General features: G+C 39.6%; 1 protein-coding gene across 1 annotated transcript; it reads right to left on the bottom strand.

Annotated features, from left to right (window-relative positions):
- Window positions 1-200: 200 nt before the first annotated feature.
- On the bottom strand, window positions 201-17,279 carry LOC140347040 (uncharacterized). Its single transcript, XM_072433356.1, has 7 exons — window positions 17,085-17,279; window positions 9,165-10,087; window positions 6,071-6,122; window positions 5,209-5,332; window positions 4,193-4,338; window positions 1,830-2,051; window positions 201-1,050 (listed from the first exon to the last, which is right to left on the bottom strand). The coding sequence occupies exons 1-7, from the start codon at window positions 17,163-17,165 to the stop codon at window positions 385-387; spliced, it is 2,214 nt and encodes a 737-aa protein (XP_072289457.1). The 5' UTR covers window positions 17,166-17,279; the 3' UTR covers window positions 201-384.
- Window positions 17,280-18,136: the final 857 nt, after the last annotated feature.

Below are 18,136 nucleotides of genomic sequence, written 5' to 3'. Positions count from 1 at the left end.
CAGCTACAAGAGCAAAATTATCTAGGGATTTTTTTTTTAATAGAAAAGGGTTGGTAAGACCTACTTCATTCAATAAAGGACCCAGATTTGTTTCTTTATAATTAGATCTTGTGGCTCAATGGAAATGGCATTTATCCCTGTACTACAACATATTACATTTTTGTCAACTAATGTGAGTTTTGCGTCTCTTATTTTCTCTATTTTTACGTTGATACACCTTTTATTATTCAAAGACAACACTTGCACAGGACAGTATTTTCAGCTACAATCTACAAAGTCAGGTGAAAATATACTGGACGAATTACACCTTTCATGAAGTGGAATTAACAAAGTCCAAAGTTCGATACATCGGAGTCTCAGTTCTCTATAAAATCCTTCACTTTGTCACATTTGGTTGACCACACTGCACAACACTGTTGCCGGGCTGATGGGCCCCTGGGGGTCACAGACTGTATGGGACGTCTTGGAGGTTGCTATGACCCCTCCCGATGCTTGGCTGCCCCACGGCCTCCACTCTCCTCTGGCCCTTAGGCTCTTGGGACTATCTCCAGCTGACCTTTTCCCCTCATAGACACCTCTCACAAGTCCATTAAGTGTTTGGGGGGCAGCCGGGGGGTCCAGGTGCTCTGTGGGGACCAACGGCTGCCGGTCTTCCTCTTCAGAAATGGCAAAAACCTGTACACTGACATGGTCCCCGTCTGCCTGGACCTCCCCTCGCCTCTTCCCAGGCTGGCTGCTCTCTATGGTGGATGAAACGGAACCAGGAGCAGGCTCAGCGGTAGAACCCTGAACAGTAGGAGCCTTCATCGGGTCAGCTGTCCCAGTCGTCCCGGAGAGCAAGCCAAAACAGGGGCCGGTGAATCGGGAGCGCCGCAGGTTGCTGGTTGAGTTGAGCCGACGCTGTCTTTGGGCCGCCTGTGTCAGAGGGTACGAGGCATTGCTGATCGCGGAGTCGGAGATGACGCTGGTGTCAGTCTTCGCCAGGTTAACTTCAGAAAATGCCTCTCGGCCATTGTTCCCTTCGTCATCTGCAACCAGCCTGGAAGTAGCCTAGGTTCAGAGAGACAAGACATGCTCTTATAAAGCAAATCATCGCTCAAAACATATCTGTAGAAGACATTTTTGTGTGCCATAAAAACATACTTGAACTTTTGTAAAAACCACGTCCCTGGTCTGAATTATGACATTAGGAGTGTCATGAATTACAAATTTCACAGTAAATTGTGACCATAGATGCTCATTTTGAAGCTTTTTTAAAGAAAGTTCAATCATTGACATTAATTTTATCTACAAAATCTTCCAAAAAATATAAACATATCCAGTATGAAAATCATTGAATTAATCTTCAAAACCAAAAAGATGTAAAATTGTAAAGTCTGGTTGCATGAAATTGTTCTGATGAGATTTTTTGGTAATCTATTACTGCCAATGTTAAACAAATCATCAAATCTGTTTTTAATACAGACTTGATTAAGGATTCACTCATGTAAATCATTATATTAAAGTATATATTTTTCATTATCATCTTTTTTCCTTAAATGTTTAATTTAAATGTGTCTTTCTCCTAACAATAGTGACAAACATTCAATAACAGTTCTAGTGGATATGATATTAATAGTTGAAATTGTTTGCATAGTTTGGCCCCATTTCTTTGTAGTTTTTCCTTCAGATGCTCTTCCTGATGCAGCAACAACAACAACAACAACAACAACAACCATTTATCCAAGTTCAGTACTAGCACATAGAATAGTATTGACTAATGACTCAACTAAAAATATTGTATAGCCCAAGAAAACATGAAAAGTTATAATGATTATGATAATACTGACTGTGTCCACCAGCTTTGTGAAGGGGCTGTTTGAGTTCCAGCTGCACCACCTCTTGTGCAGTTGTGGCAGAGGAGGCAGGAAGTCCTGGAAGGTGCGCACACTCCAAGCTCTGGGTCTGGAGCCGCTCCCAGACTTAGACCTGGTCCCAGACGAGTCCGGAGAGGGCCAGTCCCCGGAAGGGCCCGGGCCAGTGTCACTGTGATGTAAAAACCGCTCACGCTGCTGAAGTCATGATAAAAGATGAAATATAGTGAGGCGTGCCAATTCTAAATAAAGACAAGGACCTATGGTGAGTCCGACTGCAGTGACAAGATTGTTTTACGGTACTACAAAATGCCAAAAAAGACAAAGTAAGCTTTTAGCAAATGACAAAAATGTATATCTCCATCTTGATTTTTCTAAATATTACTGCAGTTTATCAGGAATATATTTTTATTTATCCGTTTGAAAATGTATATGCTAGTTTCTTTTAAAATACTCAGGCACTCAACTGGAGCTCCAATGGTTACTGACCTGCATGGACTAATAGGCTTGGTATAAAATAAAATATAGGTAAAGTATATAGAGCGTAGTTCTCTTGGCCACTTAGATGTTGACTTTTTTTGAGATTACATTAAAAGTCAATGTAATAAAAAGCATGGCATCTTTACATTTTATATATTGCAGAGCTCAAGTGAATGTATATTCATATAAGTAGTAATATTCATATTCCAAACAAATACCAGAGAGACAATTTTCTCTAAAATTGCATCGGGTTTTTGCAAAAGGTGCAAATTTTCTCCAAGTAAGGAAATGTTTAACAGGCATCTGGCTTTAATGGTAAATGCAGGTGGGAAGTGCAAACACCGGGTCAGCAGCCGTTGATAAAGAGAGGGCAAAGGTTTTAGGGCTTGCATCCAGAGAGAGTAAGAACGAGATAATCCTCCTCGCAGAGTCATTAGCAGCTAACTTTGTCTAGACAAGAATTAAAAAGGGGTTTACATAAAAGTGTTACTTTCATTACTTAAGCTCACAAGCACAATGGCAACTTTGAGAGCGGACACACGCGGTTTGATATGAGCCACCCAACACGGCTCTTAAGAACAGTGGTCCTGTTGTATCACAAAGAATAGTCACTTTTCGCTTTTGTTCACAATTTTCTAATCTTAACCTCCAACTCAGAAATCTCACTGGTGTAGATTAAACCTCTTAAACTGTTCTTTTGCTTTGTCTCATCGTTTATTAAGAGACGATAAGCTAAAATGCCTGATTTCGTTGATTGACACTGCCCACCACCATTGGGCCATTTGTCAATAATTATGTACATGAAAGTCTGTATGGAGGACACACACAGGCAGACCACACAGCGAGTGCCAAAGTGTGCACAACACACACACACAAACAGACACACAATTGGAGCTGGGAATCTGGCGCTGTAGATAATTCTCCATTAGCCCAGGCAGCACAAATGCTTGCCAGTCCTTCAAAAAGCTGCCAGAGCGGTTTGATGCCAACTATCCAAGGGAATACAAACGAGAGCAGAGAAAGTACTTAGTCGAGACGCTTCTTCCCCAACTTTTCTCCCATCTTTTAATTATCGGCGTTTCCAAGTTATGTCCCCATACTTTTTATAGCTCTGCTGTGCACCACCTGTGCGCTGGCATAATGGTGTCAGGCCTATTAGCAACACTGGGTCAATTCAAGCCATTCAATGTGCTGTCATCTCAGATATTCAGGAGGGATCATCTCTCTGGGTGGTAACATCACCCAATTGTTTCACTGGGTATTGTCTGTAACATCAAAACCTTTAGATGGAGATGTAAAATAATGGGCAAAAGTATAATAATGCAATACCCCACACAGAGATTGAGACCTTTTACAATGCCCATGTCTCATCCATGTTTATAGTGTTGTTTTGGTGCAGTTCCCCGTAAAGATGGGCAATATCAACATTTTTATAATATTGTGAATGTTTTTGAAAATTAGAAAATTAAGTGTATGGTTTGGGGTCAAAAATGCTAGAAAAATAGCTTTTTTATTGTTGTAAACTTGAACTGAAATGGTGTGGACGGTGATATTTGTGCACTTTTGTGACATTTCACATTTATCTGATAATTGAACCGCACCCATTACGTTTAAAGACATGTTTAACACGATTATATAACACAATAATGTCAATAATGTCATGACAATATAACAGAAAATGATTGCACTAAAGGCTTGTTTGAAGTAACATTCTTAAAAACTCTCCACACAATATGGCAGTACATACCTTGATAACATTTCATTACACCCCTTCATTTCACATGGGTTGGCTATATTAAAAAGCCATGTGTGCATTCCCACAGATGTTTTTATGTGTATGACAAAAGCAGATATCTCACCGTATGTGGGTAGAGCGGGAGGCGGCCGCTGGTGGCGCTGGGAGCTGGAGACGCGATGAACACTTCGTCTGGGCCAAGGTCGAGCGTCGTCAGACCACCGGAAAGATCCACCTCTGCACTTTGGGATAGTTCTCCGCCGACGCTGACTGCACAAAGACCGCATGCATCAGAGAAAACCGACTATACCGGATGTCGAATAGGAAGGTGAGCCTCATTTCTACCTGAGAAGACCCTGCATAGCTCAAGAACTGGACTGTGGTCACCGACTGTTCCTTGACCAAATGCACAGTACATCATATCATGTATTTGCTTTAAAGAATAGTTTATTTATACAATTGTAGGTGTGCATTTGTCACATTCACATGGCTAGAAAAAACCCCCGACAAGAATAATCAGATTAACCAATAATTAGATCAGATTTTTGTTCTGGGACATCTGATTACAGTTAATTAGTGGATTGGTGGAGTTGTATTTCGTAGGAGTACAATTAACTTTCAATCTTTTAGCATTTTCTCTTTCAGCTTTGTCTTTTTTTCTGGCAAATTCTTCCTTGTCAACACTCGTACAGGTGTGAACAATCGGAAAGAACTCGGGCATAACCGTTTACATGTCATTTCAACAATCCGAGAACTCCAGAAATCAGATAACGATTAGATTTTTGTGTGCATGTCAACGCAGCCACTGTCGCCTCGAGGTGTTTCGGTATTTCCTTTCACATCATGACTTCACATTCTTCAAACCCCAGCTCATTGCTTTACTACGTCAGGTATTGGTATAGTCAGTAACTAATTTTACTGGTCTGAATATGTTGCTCAGGAATATACAAATATGACGGAGAACAACTGCTGCTGCTGCAATGTACTTACTAATGCGTGTTAATATACTCGGGTTCTAGAAAGCGATCTGCTGAAAATCAATAGAATGTTGCGTGTTGGAGAAGATAGATCCTCAGGTACGAATCAGTAATTGCTGATTTTATTTTGAATAATTTGTACGTGGCATGCCGGGTTAAGCACCTGTGCGTCGCGTCGTCTTATCCATGTTTTCTTGTGCTCCGGTGGTCTCAGGATCGGTTTGATTCTCTGCCATCAGCTGCAGCTCGCTCACCTCAGACACGACGTTAGGGACCGACTCTGGTACCTACAGCATAAAGCACGATAAAGATATTCACGGACACTTTTGACTTCTAAGAGGGGTTTAATTACCCAATACAGTTTCAATTGTACATTAAAACTAGTGTCAATTAAGTGTACTTACTTTTCACATTTAAGGCATTGTCTTTTTTGTCTAGTTCTTTAATATTATTTTAAATCAAAACAGCTACTAGGTAATTATGTAGTATATTTATTCAATTCATATTAATATTTACTTGAGAAATTACCTAAATTTTTTAGGTATTATCGGTATATAAAAAGAACACACAATGCAAAACATGACAGACAGAGAGCGAGAGAGCAGAGGAAATAAAGGAATCCCACACCCCTCTGGTCACAAATAACATAATGTCTGACCAATGATATCAAATTCCCCGTCTCTAGTGCTCAGTGGTTGTGTGGGGATATGTGAGTCATAGTTTTTGTATTATAATACAAGGTACATGTAAAAAAAACAACAGCATTTGCATAGAAATACATTACAAATCTCAAGTACAAAGTGTGTCATGAGCTTTCACCCAGTTAACCTCACGACTTGATCAACCTGTTCTACATCTGCGTGGCCTTAAATGTAGAAGGCTCGTGAATTGATGAGGAAGGCGGCACAACAGTAGCACGAACAAAGAGTGGCAAAGTACTGTATATTGAAGGAACTGTTCACTGATCCACACGTAAAACTGGGGAATGTTTGACAACCAAAGAAGAGGAGGATATGTGCGTTTACCTCGGGGCTGCTGGACACGCTGGAATTTGCTCTTTTTGGACATAGTTTGGGTCTGCAAAACAACAACATACAGTTAGAGAGTGATTAAAAGACCGCAATGGACAGGCCACCACGTCTTTATCCATATGGTGCGTCATCCTATTTTTATTCATTTAGTAAATTAATTAATTTCCCACTTTATCATACAAGTGTACTGTAAAAGATGGGCCGTCAACCCCATTTTGAAATATTCTCTTTCCCTATTTTCTGTCTCATCATCGTCAATTCTCCCCGCAAAGAATCTGTGGGCCTAAGTGAATGACTACATTTAAATTTGATTCACTGAAGAAACCGCAAGCCATTAAGAAGAGCAGAGTAGTCCAAAATACCAGGGGTCCTTTTCCTTTTAAACTCCCACTGGATTATTTGGCGACAATCTCACATTCACACAAATGCCACAACTACATGGGCTAACACTGTGGTTTTCTTTACAGCCCCTGTTTATTTCCCTGTAATTGGACCCTGTAAATCTAATTCTGTTAAATGCGTGTCCAGTGTCGAGGTTATTAGGCTTCAAATGGACAGTAGCACAGAAACCTCTTTCTCACGTTTCACCAAAAGGCAGATTCAGTGTTACTAAATCCTTTAATTTTACATCCTACAATATCTGCTCATCCATGCATTTTCATCCTGTCAGATTAGGTTATATGACTAAATGAAGCATGTTAAAATACTTGAAATACTCACCTATTAAAAAAATAATCTTACATGACTGAGTTCATAACAAGCCATCGGTCAAATGAGGGCATCCCCCGCTGCTACTCTTTGACAGTTCTTTGGATCGCACTGGATGTGGAGGTCAATTTCTCTGTTGGGTCTTACTGAAAAACGTTTGCTCGAGTTCACCCTATCAGTTGTTTCGAAATGTTTTCAGTGAACAAAATGAATATGTAAAGCGAAAGGTACAAGTACAAAGACTTGTTCCAGGGCCTGACGTTTCGTGGTAATGCTTTTCGTTGTTGTTCTTGCCAATTGCACTTTCGTTTTATTGAACACATGCTTCCAATTTCCCCGTCATTAAGAGAGAGAACCCGTGGCGTTATTGTGCCTGTCGGATTGGCTGGAGACACTGAGCTGCTCTGGAAATTAACACAAATCATAATAAACTGTGGTGGTTCCCACAGCATGAGCAACACATTGTCACAAACTCAAAGCGCTTTTTAATGATTCGTCTATTTGGACAGATTACTTTTCTAGTTCAGAAGGAAGGTGTATTAAACTTGTAACATGATGATAAAATGAATTTACAGTATATTGGATGTATAAATTCCTACTATGGGAGGATAGACAATAATCTTGCTAATTGTGACTGTCACTATGATACAACCAGATGGTGCAGAACAAAAACATATTCATAATAGTCTCTTCCAGATCAAAACTCACTTACATGTATGTTTAGTTTTAACAAATCACACATATAGTGTTCATATTTCCATATCAATTTTAAATGGTCAACAATTATCATATTATTATTGTTAATTGCATTTTTGGCGTGACACATCATTTCAGTATCATCCCAGGTCTAATTGTTGCCATTATGATTTTACCTGCATTCGTAGGATTTAGGACTATAGTATTAGTAGTAATATATTTGTTCATCTTTTGCTTTTGCAACATTTGGGTGAGAAATGTGACTTTTCATCAAATAGTTCAGTAGTTGCCCTAGTCCAAGTCCTAGTCTCCAAATCCACACAGAGAGGCAAGAACTCCACTCATTTACCTGAATATTAAGAGTGTAAGGTCTTAAGTTTATACACATGTTCCCCTGGTACACACTGAAATCAACTGGTACCAGCAGATGCACAAAACCCATCTATTTTGAGACAGAAAACACTGACTTGTTACATCCAGAGCCAAAATGATAAAACATGTATTATGCTGCATGCTTGTGGTTTACATTGCTTCTATGTCAATCATGTTACGATTATAGCGAGATATGATCGTGTTTGCCGTAAACTAGAACCAGCTCCTTCAGCCCGAGAGGAACCAATATTTAAAGATCCCGTGTTGCCAACTCTGATCTCTGCTCTGTCCAAGTTTGTGTTCTGTGTCAAATCACTGCCAGCTGCTGCACCTGGAACGCCCTGCCGTCTTTGGTGAGAGCAGGCCACATGAAGGAAGCCTGGTGGCCACAGCTAAACCCAACTCATCACGGAGCGCGCCCACTTCAAGCGCACCGGCCTCCAGCTGTGTCAACATCACAGAGGGTCGACTGTGTACGCGCATGTGGACACTAATGTTGGCATTTAGTGTCATCCATGGGTCCAATCAAAGACCCGTCAATATTTACTCAAGTCTGAACTGATATTACTGCATACAACTACCATTTCTAGAGAAGGTATGTGTAGGTGATGTGTATTATAAAAATCCTGTTACTATTGGTGAAACATCTGTCAGGCTTGTTAGGTGCCAACTGTGGCTAAACTATGAGCCTTAGATGCTATACAGCCTTGTGGTCCATTATTTGGTTTCAAGCTACATGACAAAAACCCCCAACAAAAAACAGTTTAATCACTTTAATGTAATTGTTTAACCCACAAGCTTTTTTGGGTGAAGTACAGCTCAAACAACTTAGTGGGTAATGTAGCGGAAATGAGATTAACTAAATTATCTAGTGACTGTTGTTGTAAATTAGCGTTGACACGAAACTGATATTTCCAAACTTGATTTCGATAAGGAATAAGCTGTAAACCAATTTTGATACCACAATGTTAAAAAAAAATTAAAAATTGGCAATTCTCAGGAATTAATAGTACTTTCTTATATACTACTCCTCTTAAATACTTTCTCTCATACTAGTTCTGATAAAGCTCAAGAATATTCTCAAACTGTTAAGGAAAGCTCACATTCTATAGCATTTTTGAGATTATTTTTTGAGTATCTAATTTCGATACTAGTTGTGGTATCAATTAGAATCAGATTTTCCATCTTTTTCATGCAATGCGAGCCCAGCGTGAGACCAAAGTCCGCTTTTGTGTCATTGATGTACTGGAAACTGATCTTTTCTGTTACACTTCTCACGAGAAAGCCACTGTGCACAACTTTGGAAACTCACCGGAATATGACGCAGAGGGCGCTGGTCAGGATCATGGCCAGGAACGCCGCTCCGCTCACGGCCGCCAGCAGTGAGTCCACCTTCCTGGATGCGAACGCCACATTCCTCCTCGCGCCGCCCGCTTCCGTCAGGTTGTGATAATGAAAGAGAAGAGCAAACCCGCGACCCCAGTGTGTCGTTGTGATCAGCTCCATAATAACTTCGACCATTTCCTGGTTTGAGCCGAACACTAACTGGCTACTCGGAGGCCTGTTCGAGCCACAGAATCGAGAGGAGAAAGTGATCAGGTCTGAAATGTACAACACGTCGTGAGGGCAAGCATCTAGGACTGACTGCTGCGTTTGTGGCGTGACAGACGAGGTTTCGGTAAAAAGAGTTGACAGAAATGTTGTAGTTTCTGTTGTTGCACTTGGAAGGTTTAAGGGTTGGTCGTCAGGTGGAAGACGGTCAGGTAGCACAACAAGAGATGGTGGGGGTGCAGAGTTTGAACTTTTATCTGCAGATCTTTTGGCAGAATTTGACACTTTTGCAAGCCCCATTTTGGTAGATTGCTCTTGGACAACTACCTGCTTGACTTGTCCATCTCGGAAGGATTGCTCATTCTTCGCACCGTCGACATCGCCCACGCTTTGTTGCATTGGCTCTTTTGACGTTTCAGACGCCACCGATTTCCCTTGGCTGAACGCCACTTCCTCGCCTGCGTCTTCGTCATCAAAATTACCCATATTCGTGTACTGACTGGCGGCGTTGTGACTTTCAAACACATCGAAATCAAATATCTCCAGAATAAGCTGGTTGTCAATGGGCACAAAGAACTGCCAAACACAGTGCGTCCCAGAGGAGTAGTTGTATGGGAATCCCGGTGAAAGAATAAGGCCTTGGACATCAACCACATCCACCTTGGCACCGCAATCAAAATACACCTGCAACAACAATGCATCAAGTTAGACATGTCATAACTTTGAAATCCGAGCTTCCCATGTCACCAATGAGCCTTATGTTAGCGAGCAAACACCCACTCGTGCTGAGACTTACAATGGGACAGGCAGGGCATCGCATAAGCGGTCACATCCTGGGCATTGTTCATGGTATTAAGTTATCTGGTTATGTATCACATGACTTCAGAGTGTGTATTGCTGTATTGTGCAATGTTGCCCAGGTGTTTTAAGGATATTGTTTTTAAGGAGGCTGCACTCGAATTATATAATTGCAAGAACATTTTTGAAAATTTACATCTGAAATGCAGATTTGCATAATGTGTATGCAATAAAAATCATTTTATAATAACTCTCTAAATGTTTGGCATTTTGTTGTGTGGGGCTGGACTAGCGTCCCAAAGCCCTAAATTTAACTAAATTAACAGTTCCTGTACCTAATCCTAAACTTGCCCTGACTTTGAAAAAAATGCCAAAAAATAACACTTACTGAACCCCTGGAACAAAATTCTAACATTTTAGGGAGCAAAGTGAAGATTAATTCCCCGAAATCCCCATAGCAATAGTTCTTATTGAAAAGTCATAATGTGTTGTCAGTTTATCCACAACCACCCAATTCTAAGTTAGTGATTATAATTGAAAGGGAGTTATGATAGTTATTCTAAAAATATTCACAGCAGTTTAAAAGATGTGTGTGCTAATACAATTCACCTTGTAGCATTGTGCTCAATAAGTCATACAAAATAATAATTCAATTAGACAAAGCCACGAGAAGCACTAACCAAGAAACAAAAGAAGGACGAGACATCAGAGTGCGGGACATCTCAGTGTGGTCTTTTAAAGCCTCTGGGTCTTCAGATTGATACTCTTACATTTTTCTAAACCATTTCCAGCTATGGACATATACAAAGCTTCTAGATACAGGGCATTGCCATTAGTATTAAGAAATAGGATCGCTCTCAAAATGTCTATAACATCCTCTCTTTATCATGGGAAGCGATCTCTTGTTCAGTGCCATATTGTGTTACTGCCTTTTTGGATAACCTTTGGTGAGGGCATTTCTTCAAACATGCTGCGTATAATGCGTCCCAGGTGCGTGGAGAGGCAGGCAGACCTGGGGCATAAGTAGAGGCAGATGTGTTGCTGGCCGGGCGGCTCAGACCAGACCATTGTAGGGGGGCTGCGTGTTTATGAGCTTTCCTGTTGGCTGCAGCACTTGGACTGAACTCAATATTCCCGTGAAGGACAGGTAACAAGGTAACACTCCAGGGCACTGACTGGACCCTCACCCTGCCTCAAATCATAACAAAATGCAATATTGTTGGAGAGACACAAAGCCATGAGGAACAACTGGGCCTTTAAACCCAGACGTGTCCTTTGACAGATCCATGACTCATAAAGTTACAAAATGCATCAGTTTAAAAAATCTCTTGAATGTATGTATAGTAATTTCCACATATTCATTCATGAGTTGAGAAAAGTAGCATTGACTTAAGCCCAGAGGTATGAGCTTCCCTCCGGTGTTGATAAAGCTGAGAAGATCACAGCCAGGTCCACTGCTTATTACACACGAGGGCCCAGACAAGACAGGGCATTAAGACCAGGGAATCATGGACAAGCTCCTTGTGTCCTGCTGGGTGGTATGGGGCTGGTAAATAAGTAGTCCTAAGAAAAATATTATGACTGCAGAAATAAAGTAGTAAAGCCAAACCCAAAAGAAAAGCAACAACTAATAGGTCTATCTGATTCACCTTTAATTCATATATCAAGTTTGAAGCAAGTTGTGATTTTGGGCAACAAAACAAGGACATCAAAACTATTGAAATGGGACTTCAATATTGGCTCCATCCGATCATGTCCACTCTAACACACTTTACATTCATGCTCACCAGTAAAAAAGGGTTCAAAAGGTTGTCAATGTTTTGACAAGTTATTTTCAATCTGAAGGTACTAATCTGAGGAGCTAGAATGTACACTGCCCTTAGAGGAGGGGGCAATAGATTAGTCCCTAAGGGAGGAGTCATACACTGAAACGTCCTGATCTTGTTTACTTGCTAAAAAGTCTTATCCACAGTGGGATTTGAACCAGGTCCTCAATACGTCAGTGTACCACCTTCACCTCTACACAAGATAATTAAAGTCCATCTGAACCTTTTCTCTTTTTCTTTTATAATGGGGTGAAGGGTCAAGATGACAATCTTTGAATTAATAAATTGTGATTTTTTTTTTTTCACCCCGGGAAAGCCGACAGTTCTTTGGATGACGAGGATACATTTCATCATGTTTTCTGTGGGATTTAACACCGGAAAAACTTTTGTTTTTGTTTTAGCAGATAGTGATGATTTAATTTAAAAATAATACATTACTATCACATTCACTTGAAATGTACTGTTGTAAATAAAAGAGCAAATCATATAGAAATTAGACCTTAGAGATCTTCACATTTTTAAACAGGCCAGATGTCACTGCTGCAAAGGATGTGGAGAGTGGCCGTTTTGGGGTTCATAGTGTTTACGACAAATGTTGCGCAATGAAGGAACCCCCTTCACAATGTGGGCCATGACAGGGGCTCGAAAAGGACATTGTGTCCCAACTCAAGGATTGAGAGTGCACGTGAACATAGAAGAACAGATTCTACACTTTTTCTCTATTAATTTACATTTTATCATGAAGATATATTGTGTAAATATACAAAAATGTAATTCGGAGACTACTAGACTTACTATATCCTGTAGATACAGGACACGTAAGACAATGACCTCATGAGCAAATGGAAATCTCAATACTAATGCTAATAATGATAATAATAATAATAATAAGAAGAAGAAACACCAGCTCTCTGGATGTGCATGCTACACTACACATGAAAAGGCTCCACTGTGACACAGTGTCCAATAGAAATGGGACATTCTTATAATGCCAAACCTCTCCATTCAGTTACATCAGAGTCCGCTCACTGGCCGCACACTAATTATTCAAGGATGCCTTTTCTCATGACAAAACATTACAATGGGCTAGAGTGTGCTTTTGGTTGGCCTCTTTCCTCAGCACAAGTGCAGAAGATATTTGTAATTACGTGTTGTATTAGGAAAGGCTGAAGCAAGGTGGGTAATATATTGAAATGTATACAATACTGTGAATGTTGTTTTTGAAGATATGCAAAATTGTAATGTTTAGTATATTGTTGATACTAGAACATTCTACATAAAGAGCTGATCAAATTAAAATAATAATAATGTGTATTAATGAGTGTATGGTGATATTTCTGAACTTTGGTGATTCATTTTACAAACTGTTCACATTTGTCTGATAATTAAACCTCAACTAAAACATTTTAAAAGACCCATTTTAACAGATTTCTGTTGGATGGACATATCTTATGAATATTGTTATTGGAACACTGATACTGATATTGATACCTCTCCTGGAGCCCCTGTTGTGCTATTGACAGAAGTCCTTCTGAACAGAAGTAAATAAACAAAGAGTGTTTCATAGTCTAAAAATTACTTTCTGATCCAAACAGTGAACCAGCTGCAGTCTTTGAGAGGCTCATATTCGTTTTCACATTTATATTTTGCATCAGACAATAACAATATGTTGTATAACTGAGAACAATAAATTATCAATAAATTATCAACTATAAATCTATGAAAACCACAAATTGACAATGAAACCAATGCAGGTTCATGAGTTTGGGATTCTTCATTTATCGACTGAATAATTATTTTCTTGGTGAATTAGGTTCAGTTGGTCAGTATGTCAAAACCTAGTAAATAAATTTAGCTGACAATACGATCGTAAAAAGCCCAGAAACACGAGCTGCCTCTTACTGAATTACAGTTAACACACAAACAGCATAGTGCTCTCATGCACAAACAGTCCGGAAAGGCTCATAAAGAGGCAGACGGGCCCCTCAGAAAGGGGCAGGAATCCTCCCAGCCCTGTTTACTGAGGAGAAAAGTGACACTACTTCACAGGCTCACACCAGCCCAGTCCAACCGCACACAGTCCATACGTCTGGGAGCCTCAAGTTTACACAAGCTTCTTCCAAATGAAAAACAACTGCAATAATCGGCCACAGTTGCGTAATGAGTGCATTTATGACAATGATTATTTTAATTTGACAATCGCCAATTTGCTATTGGCACATTCACACCCATAAGAATAATGAAGTTGTGTGCAGTACAGGCGCTTGAATGAAATCTCCAATCAGAGTGTGAAAACAGGCTTCCTGAGGTCAGGCTCACAGCTGTGAACAGCGCTGATATCTGAGCCACAGATTTATCACATATCTCCTATGTGATGTCAGCCTCTCTTACTGGCTCATGTTGGACACTGCACATTCAGGAGAATTACAAACAACGGGTGCACGACTTGATAAAACACAAGAACATCCATGGCTCACTCATTGGTTACACTGGCTATGCACATTCTTTGTAGTTTATGAAAGCTGGCTTTGAACTCGTGTTTAATGTGCACTTGGCCTGTCACGATAGCAAACAATAATATTTAATAAACTACCTTTAGCCACTCTTCTAGAGCAAGATCATTTCCAAACGTACAATATTCTTAAAAAACATGAGCTGTAAAAAAGTTTGTATCTCTAATGAGTCATAGAAGTTACTTATCTGATCTTCTGCAGCTCAAATTGTTTTTTACTACAAATATGTAATATATGTATATACAGTATATGTAGGCCACATTACACTCTTCCGCTGAGCTCGCTGTTGCAGAGAGCTAGTGGGTCTCTGCGGGAAATCCTGACCTTATCGTCCCAGTGGTTGAAACTTGTTAGGAGAAATTATTCCCAGATTTTGGAATGTATTGCTGTGAATTTATCTCAGATAATTAGTTTCTCTGCAGCACGTCAGTGAAAAGCCAGTTCTGTAAATGCTGTACAGTAACGACAAGAAACTGCAGTTCATCAAAGTGACAGTGGACACAACTATTATCTCCACATACAAACATATCAATTTATATGATTTATGACTTTGATCCAGCACATTCTGAGACAGACTACTGCTGCTTTTACTGTAACTTAATGTACATTTTTATAGAATTATTATTATCATTCTAAAATTAAAGTAAGTACATTAATCAGATGAATCAGATAGACCTCAGTTCGTCTTTTTGCCCATAATAAATACAGAGAGGGCATCTACATACAAAAATGACTGCAGAAACACAATAAAAGCCAAAAGAAGACACTTTAGACATTGTCATTCCTCCCATCTCTACCATGTGTTTATTGTTGATCTGTGTGTCACTGTAGGTTTTAAAATAAGGCACACGAGTTCAATCATCACAAGAGTTCCCCGCGATTCTAAAGCAAGAATCATATCATCCAAAATACAAACCAGAACAACAAAGCAAAGATCAAAATGGCTGTTTGTTAATTGTGGACTGACAAATTTGGATGGCTCGGAAAGGAGGGAATGAATTCCAAACTTGTTTACGCAGTTCCAAAAATCAACTTAATACAAAAGCGGAGAGAAGGACAAAGCCATCATTTACCGTGCCCCCTCAGGCAGATAATTGCACTGATAGTGAGCTCCCTATGCACACAGGAACTAAGGCTGGAGACACTGACAATTCAATGTAGTAGATCTTTTGTTGCCTGTTTCTAAGAACTGTTCCGCTAAGGCATCATTCTCCATCGGCGGAAGAGGACCATTTGTGACAGATGAAAGCCACAGAGCTTCTACAAGCTGGAAATGTGCTCTTGACCATGTGGTTTGATGTCATAGGGAGACTTTAATGCTACAACACCAGCCTCTATGACAATGTTTAAAGATGTATTCACCAATCAGGATACTGTATAATTTCATGGTTTAATTTAAAGCTCTGTGTTTATCTATAGTCTCCCTATGACATCAAACCACATGTTTAGTCAATAGTCAGTAAATAATAAGAAACTTTCATGGATCCTGGTCAGAATGGTTTTAGGTCGTTAATTATAATACTTTAATAATTTAAAAGGTCATTTAAATACTTAGCCATATTGTCAAGTTCTATAAATAATATATATAAAGGTTTTTGCAACAGTTACAAGTCTCTCACAAACTTGACAGCAACTTCCGCCTTTCAACCCAAGAAATTAAAACACAAATGTACAGACAGGAATGACAGGCCAAGTCAATGGAAACCATGTCCCATGGATCAACTCTGTGTCCGTTTAAATCAGGGACCTCTGGGTTGTCAGGAGCAAGAGCTTGGGGATAGTACTCTGAGTATAAAAGCACAACATAAGGTTAACATGCCCCCAATGTGGTTCTCATTTCACTAGTTTGGACTCTGCATGCCATTCCCCAACTCTGTGAAGTGCAGTAACATCAAAACACCCGTGCCATCAAAACATCCCTTTGAACGAATATTGCGTCAGACTGAAAGACATGTGCAAAACGCGCACACAATGTTACAAAAATACATTTTGACTTCTGTATTTGAAACACAACATTTTATGTTTTAAGATGGGGAAATGTTACAACTGAGAAATTATTATAATTGCGTTAAATGTACGCAAAGATCAATTAACAATATCTACACTTAATTTAGTTTCCACTATGGGCAGAGTGGGCTACCTGTCTCAAGTGGGAATTATTTTGAAAAGAACACGTTTACTTGGAATTCGGCAAGGATCTCCATGATTAGTCATGGAGTCCCAGAACAATGCGTAACGCATTATTATGCAAGAAAAACAACAAAAAACATAAATAAAGTGGAATGACATTTTAGACTATAGGCCACGTATTCATGACATTTAACGCATAAAAGGTCTGACACGAGTTGTCAACAACTTTAGTTAAGTTTAAATGCCTACAATATTGCGTAAATGCGCAACAAAATAACTCTTGAAAGTTTAGATTTGTGGGCGCATTCCGCGTCTGTTTAGAAGCAAACGTGTTTTAGAGCGGTGTCCTCGAAACTCCACAAGTCTGGAAGCGTGAATAAGTTATTTGCAGCCAATAAAACTAAATCAACTTACTTTCTGTGCGACGCATCCCACCACGAAGAGTAAGTATGTTGTGATAAAAGCAGGCGTCCCGAGCGACGCAACACTACTCATTTTCCACTAATTGTTCCGTGTTGGTGCTCCGCACAGTGAACCGTGTCCGCTCCTCTTCTTCCCTCATTCACCTGAAGTGTCGGGAGCGCGCTTCCATCGTCCATGCGTGAACTCGCAAACAGCCCCAGTGAACCCTCCTATAGTTTATTCAGCCTCCAGCTTCAACACATGCCAACGACAAGGAAAACACACACATTTCAATTGCAGTGACATTTTAAACAAAATTAAATTAAAAATCCAACAGGAGGATGAATTCCGACTAATTTGCCGAGGTCTGATGTTGTCATGCAGTGTTATGCCTAGTCCTCAGTTCTACTTTGTGCATTAAGTGGCATAGGCTTCCATAGGCCAGCCTAATACACAGAGATTAGCCTACATGTTGATTTATAGTTTCATTATTATGCAGGTTTTGGCAGATTTTTGGAAAAATATGTAATTTTAGGTCTGGATTTGGATTGTATTTAGAAACCTTTTATTGCTATGATGAATTGGCAAATGCATTGATAGATACACATAAACTATACAGAGAAAAGTGTGCATGCAATGCGATCAAGATTTATATGAGCTAACAGATGTATGTAAAATATAGACTGTCCCAAAACTACACAGTGCAGAATCAAAGTAGGCCTAGAGCCTTAAATTAATGAGTGTAAAATATTCTATTTTATCTATATGCTTCACGTCAAATCAGATTACTGTGGGGGATTACAATGTAATTCTTGACAGTTCCAGTAGATGACACAAAACGGTCAATTTAACACAAACCAAATTAGAGAATCTGTGGAGTGTTGCATACATGGATGTATTATATTATCGGTTGCATAGCTGATGTTATTTCTAGCAATCTAATGTGGCAATTAAAACACAGGGCACGTTTTAATATGCTCAAAAGGCAAACCTATTTAAATACAAATCTAAATTATTTGAAAGGTCTTTTCTAATATTTTCTGCATCCATCCCGATAATGTAAT

The sequence above is a fragment of the Eucyclogobius newberryi genome, unplaced genomic scaffold (assembly GCF_026437365.1).
Source record: "Eucyclogobius newberryi isolate DKJ021-1_F unplaced genomic scaffold, fEucNew1.0.hap1 SCAF_6, whole genome shotgun sequence".
Lineage (NCBI taxonomy): Eukaryota > Metazoa > Chordata > Actinopteri > Gobiiformes > Gobiidae > Eucyclogobius > Eucyclogobius newberryi.
Note: the sequence above shows the minus strand (reverse complement) of the source record. Positions and strands in the feature narration are given on the sequence as shown.

Coding starts and splice junctions, on each gene's coding strand:
- LOC140347040 (XM_072433356.1), bottom strand. CDS start 17,165: ATGAGTAGTGTTGCGTCGCTCGGGACGCCTGCTTTTATCACAACATAC. Junction 10,088..17,084: donor TGGGATGCGTCGCACAGAAA/GTAAGTTGATTT, acceptor TTGTTGTTGCAG/GTGTATTTTGATTGCGGTGC. Junction 6,123..9,164: donor GCCCTCTGCGTCATATTCCG/GTGAGTTTCCAA, acceptor GTTGTTTTGCAG/ACCCAAACTATGTCCAAAAA.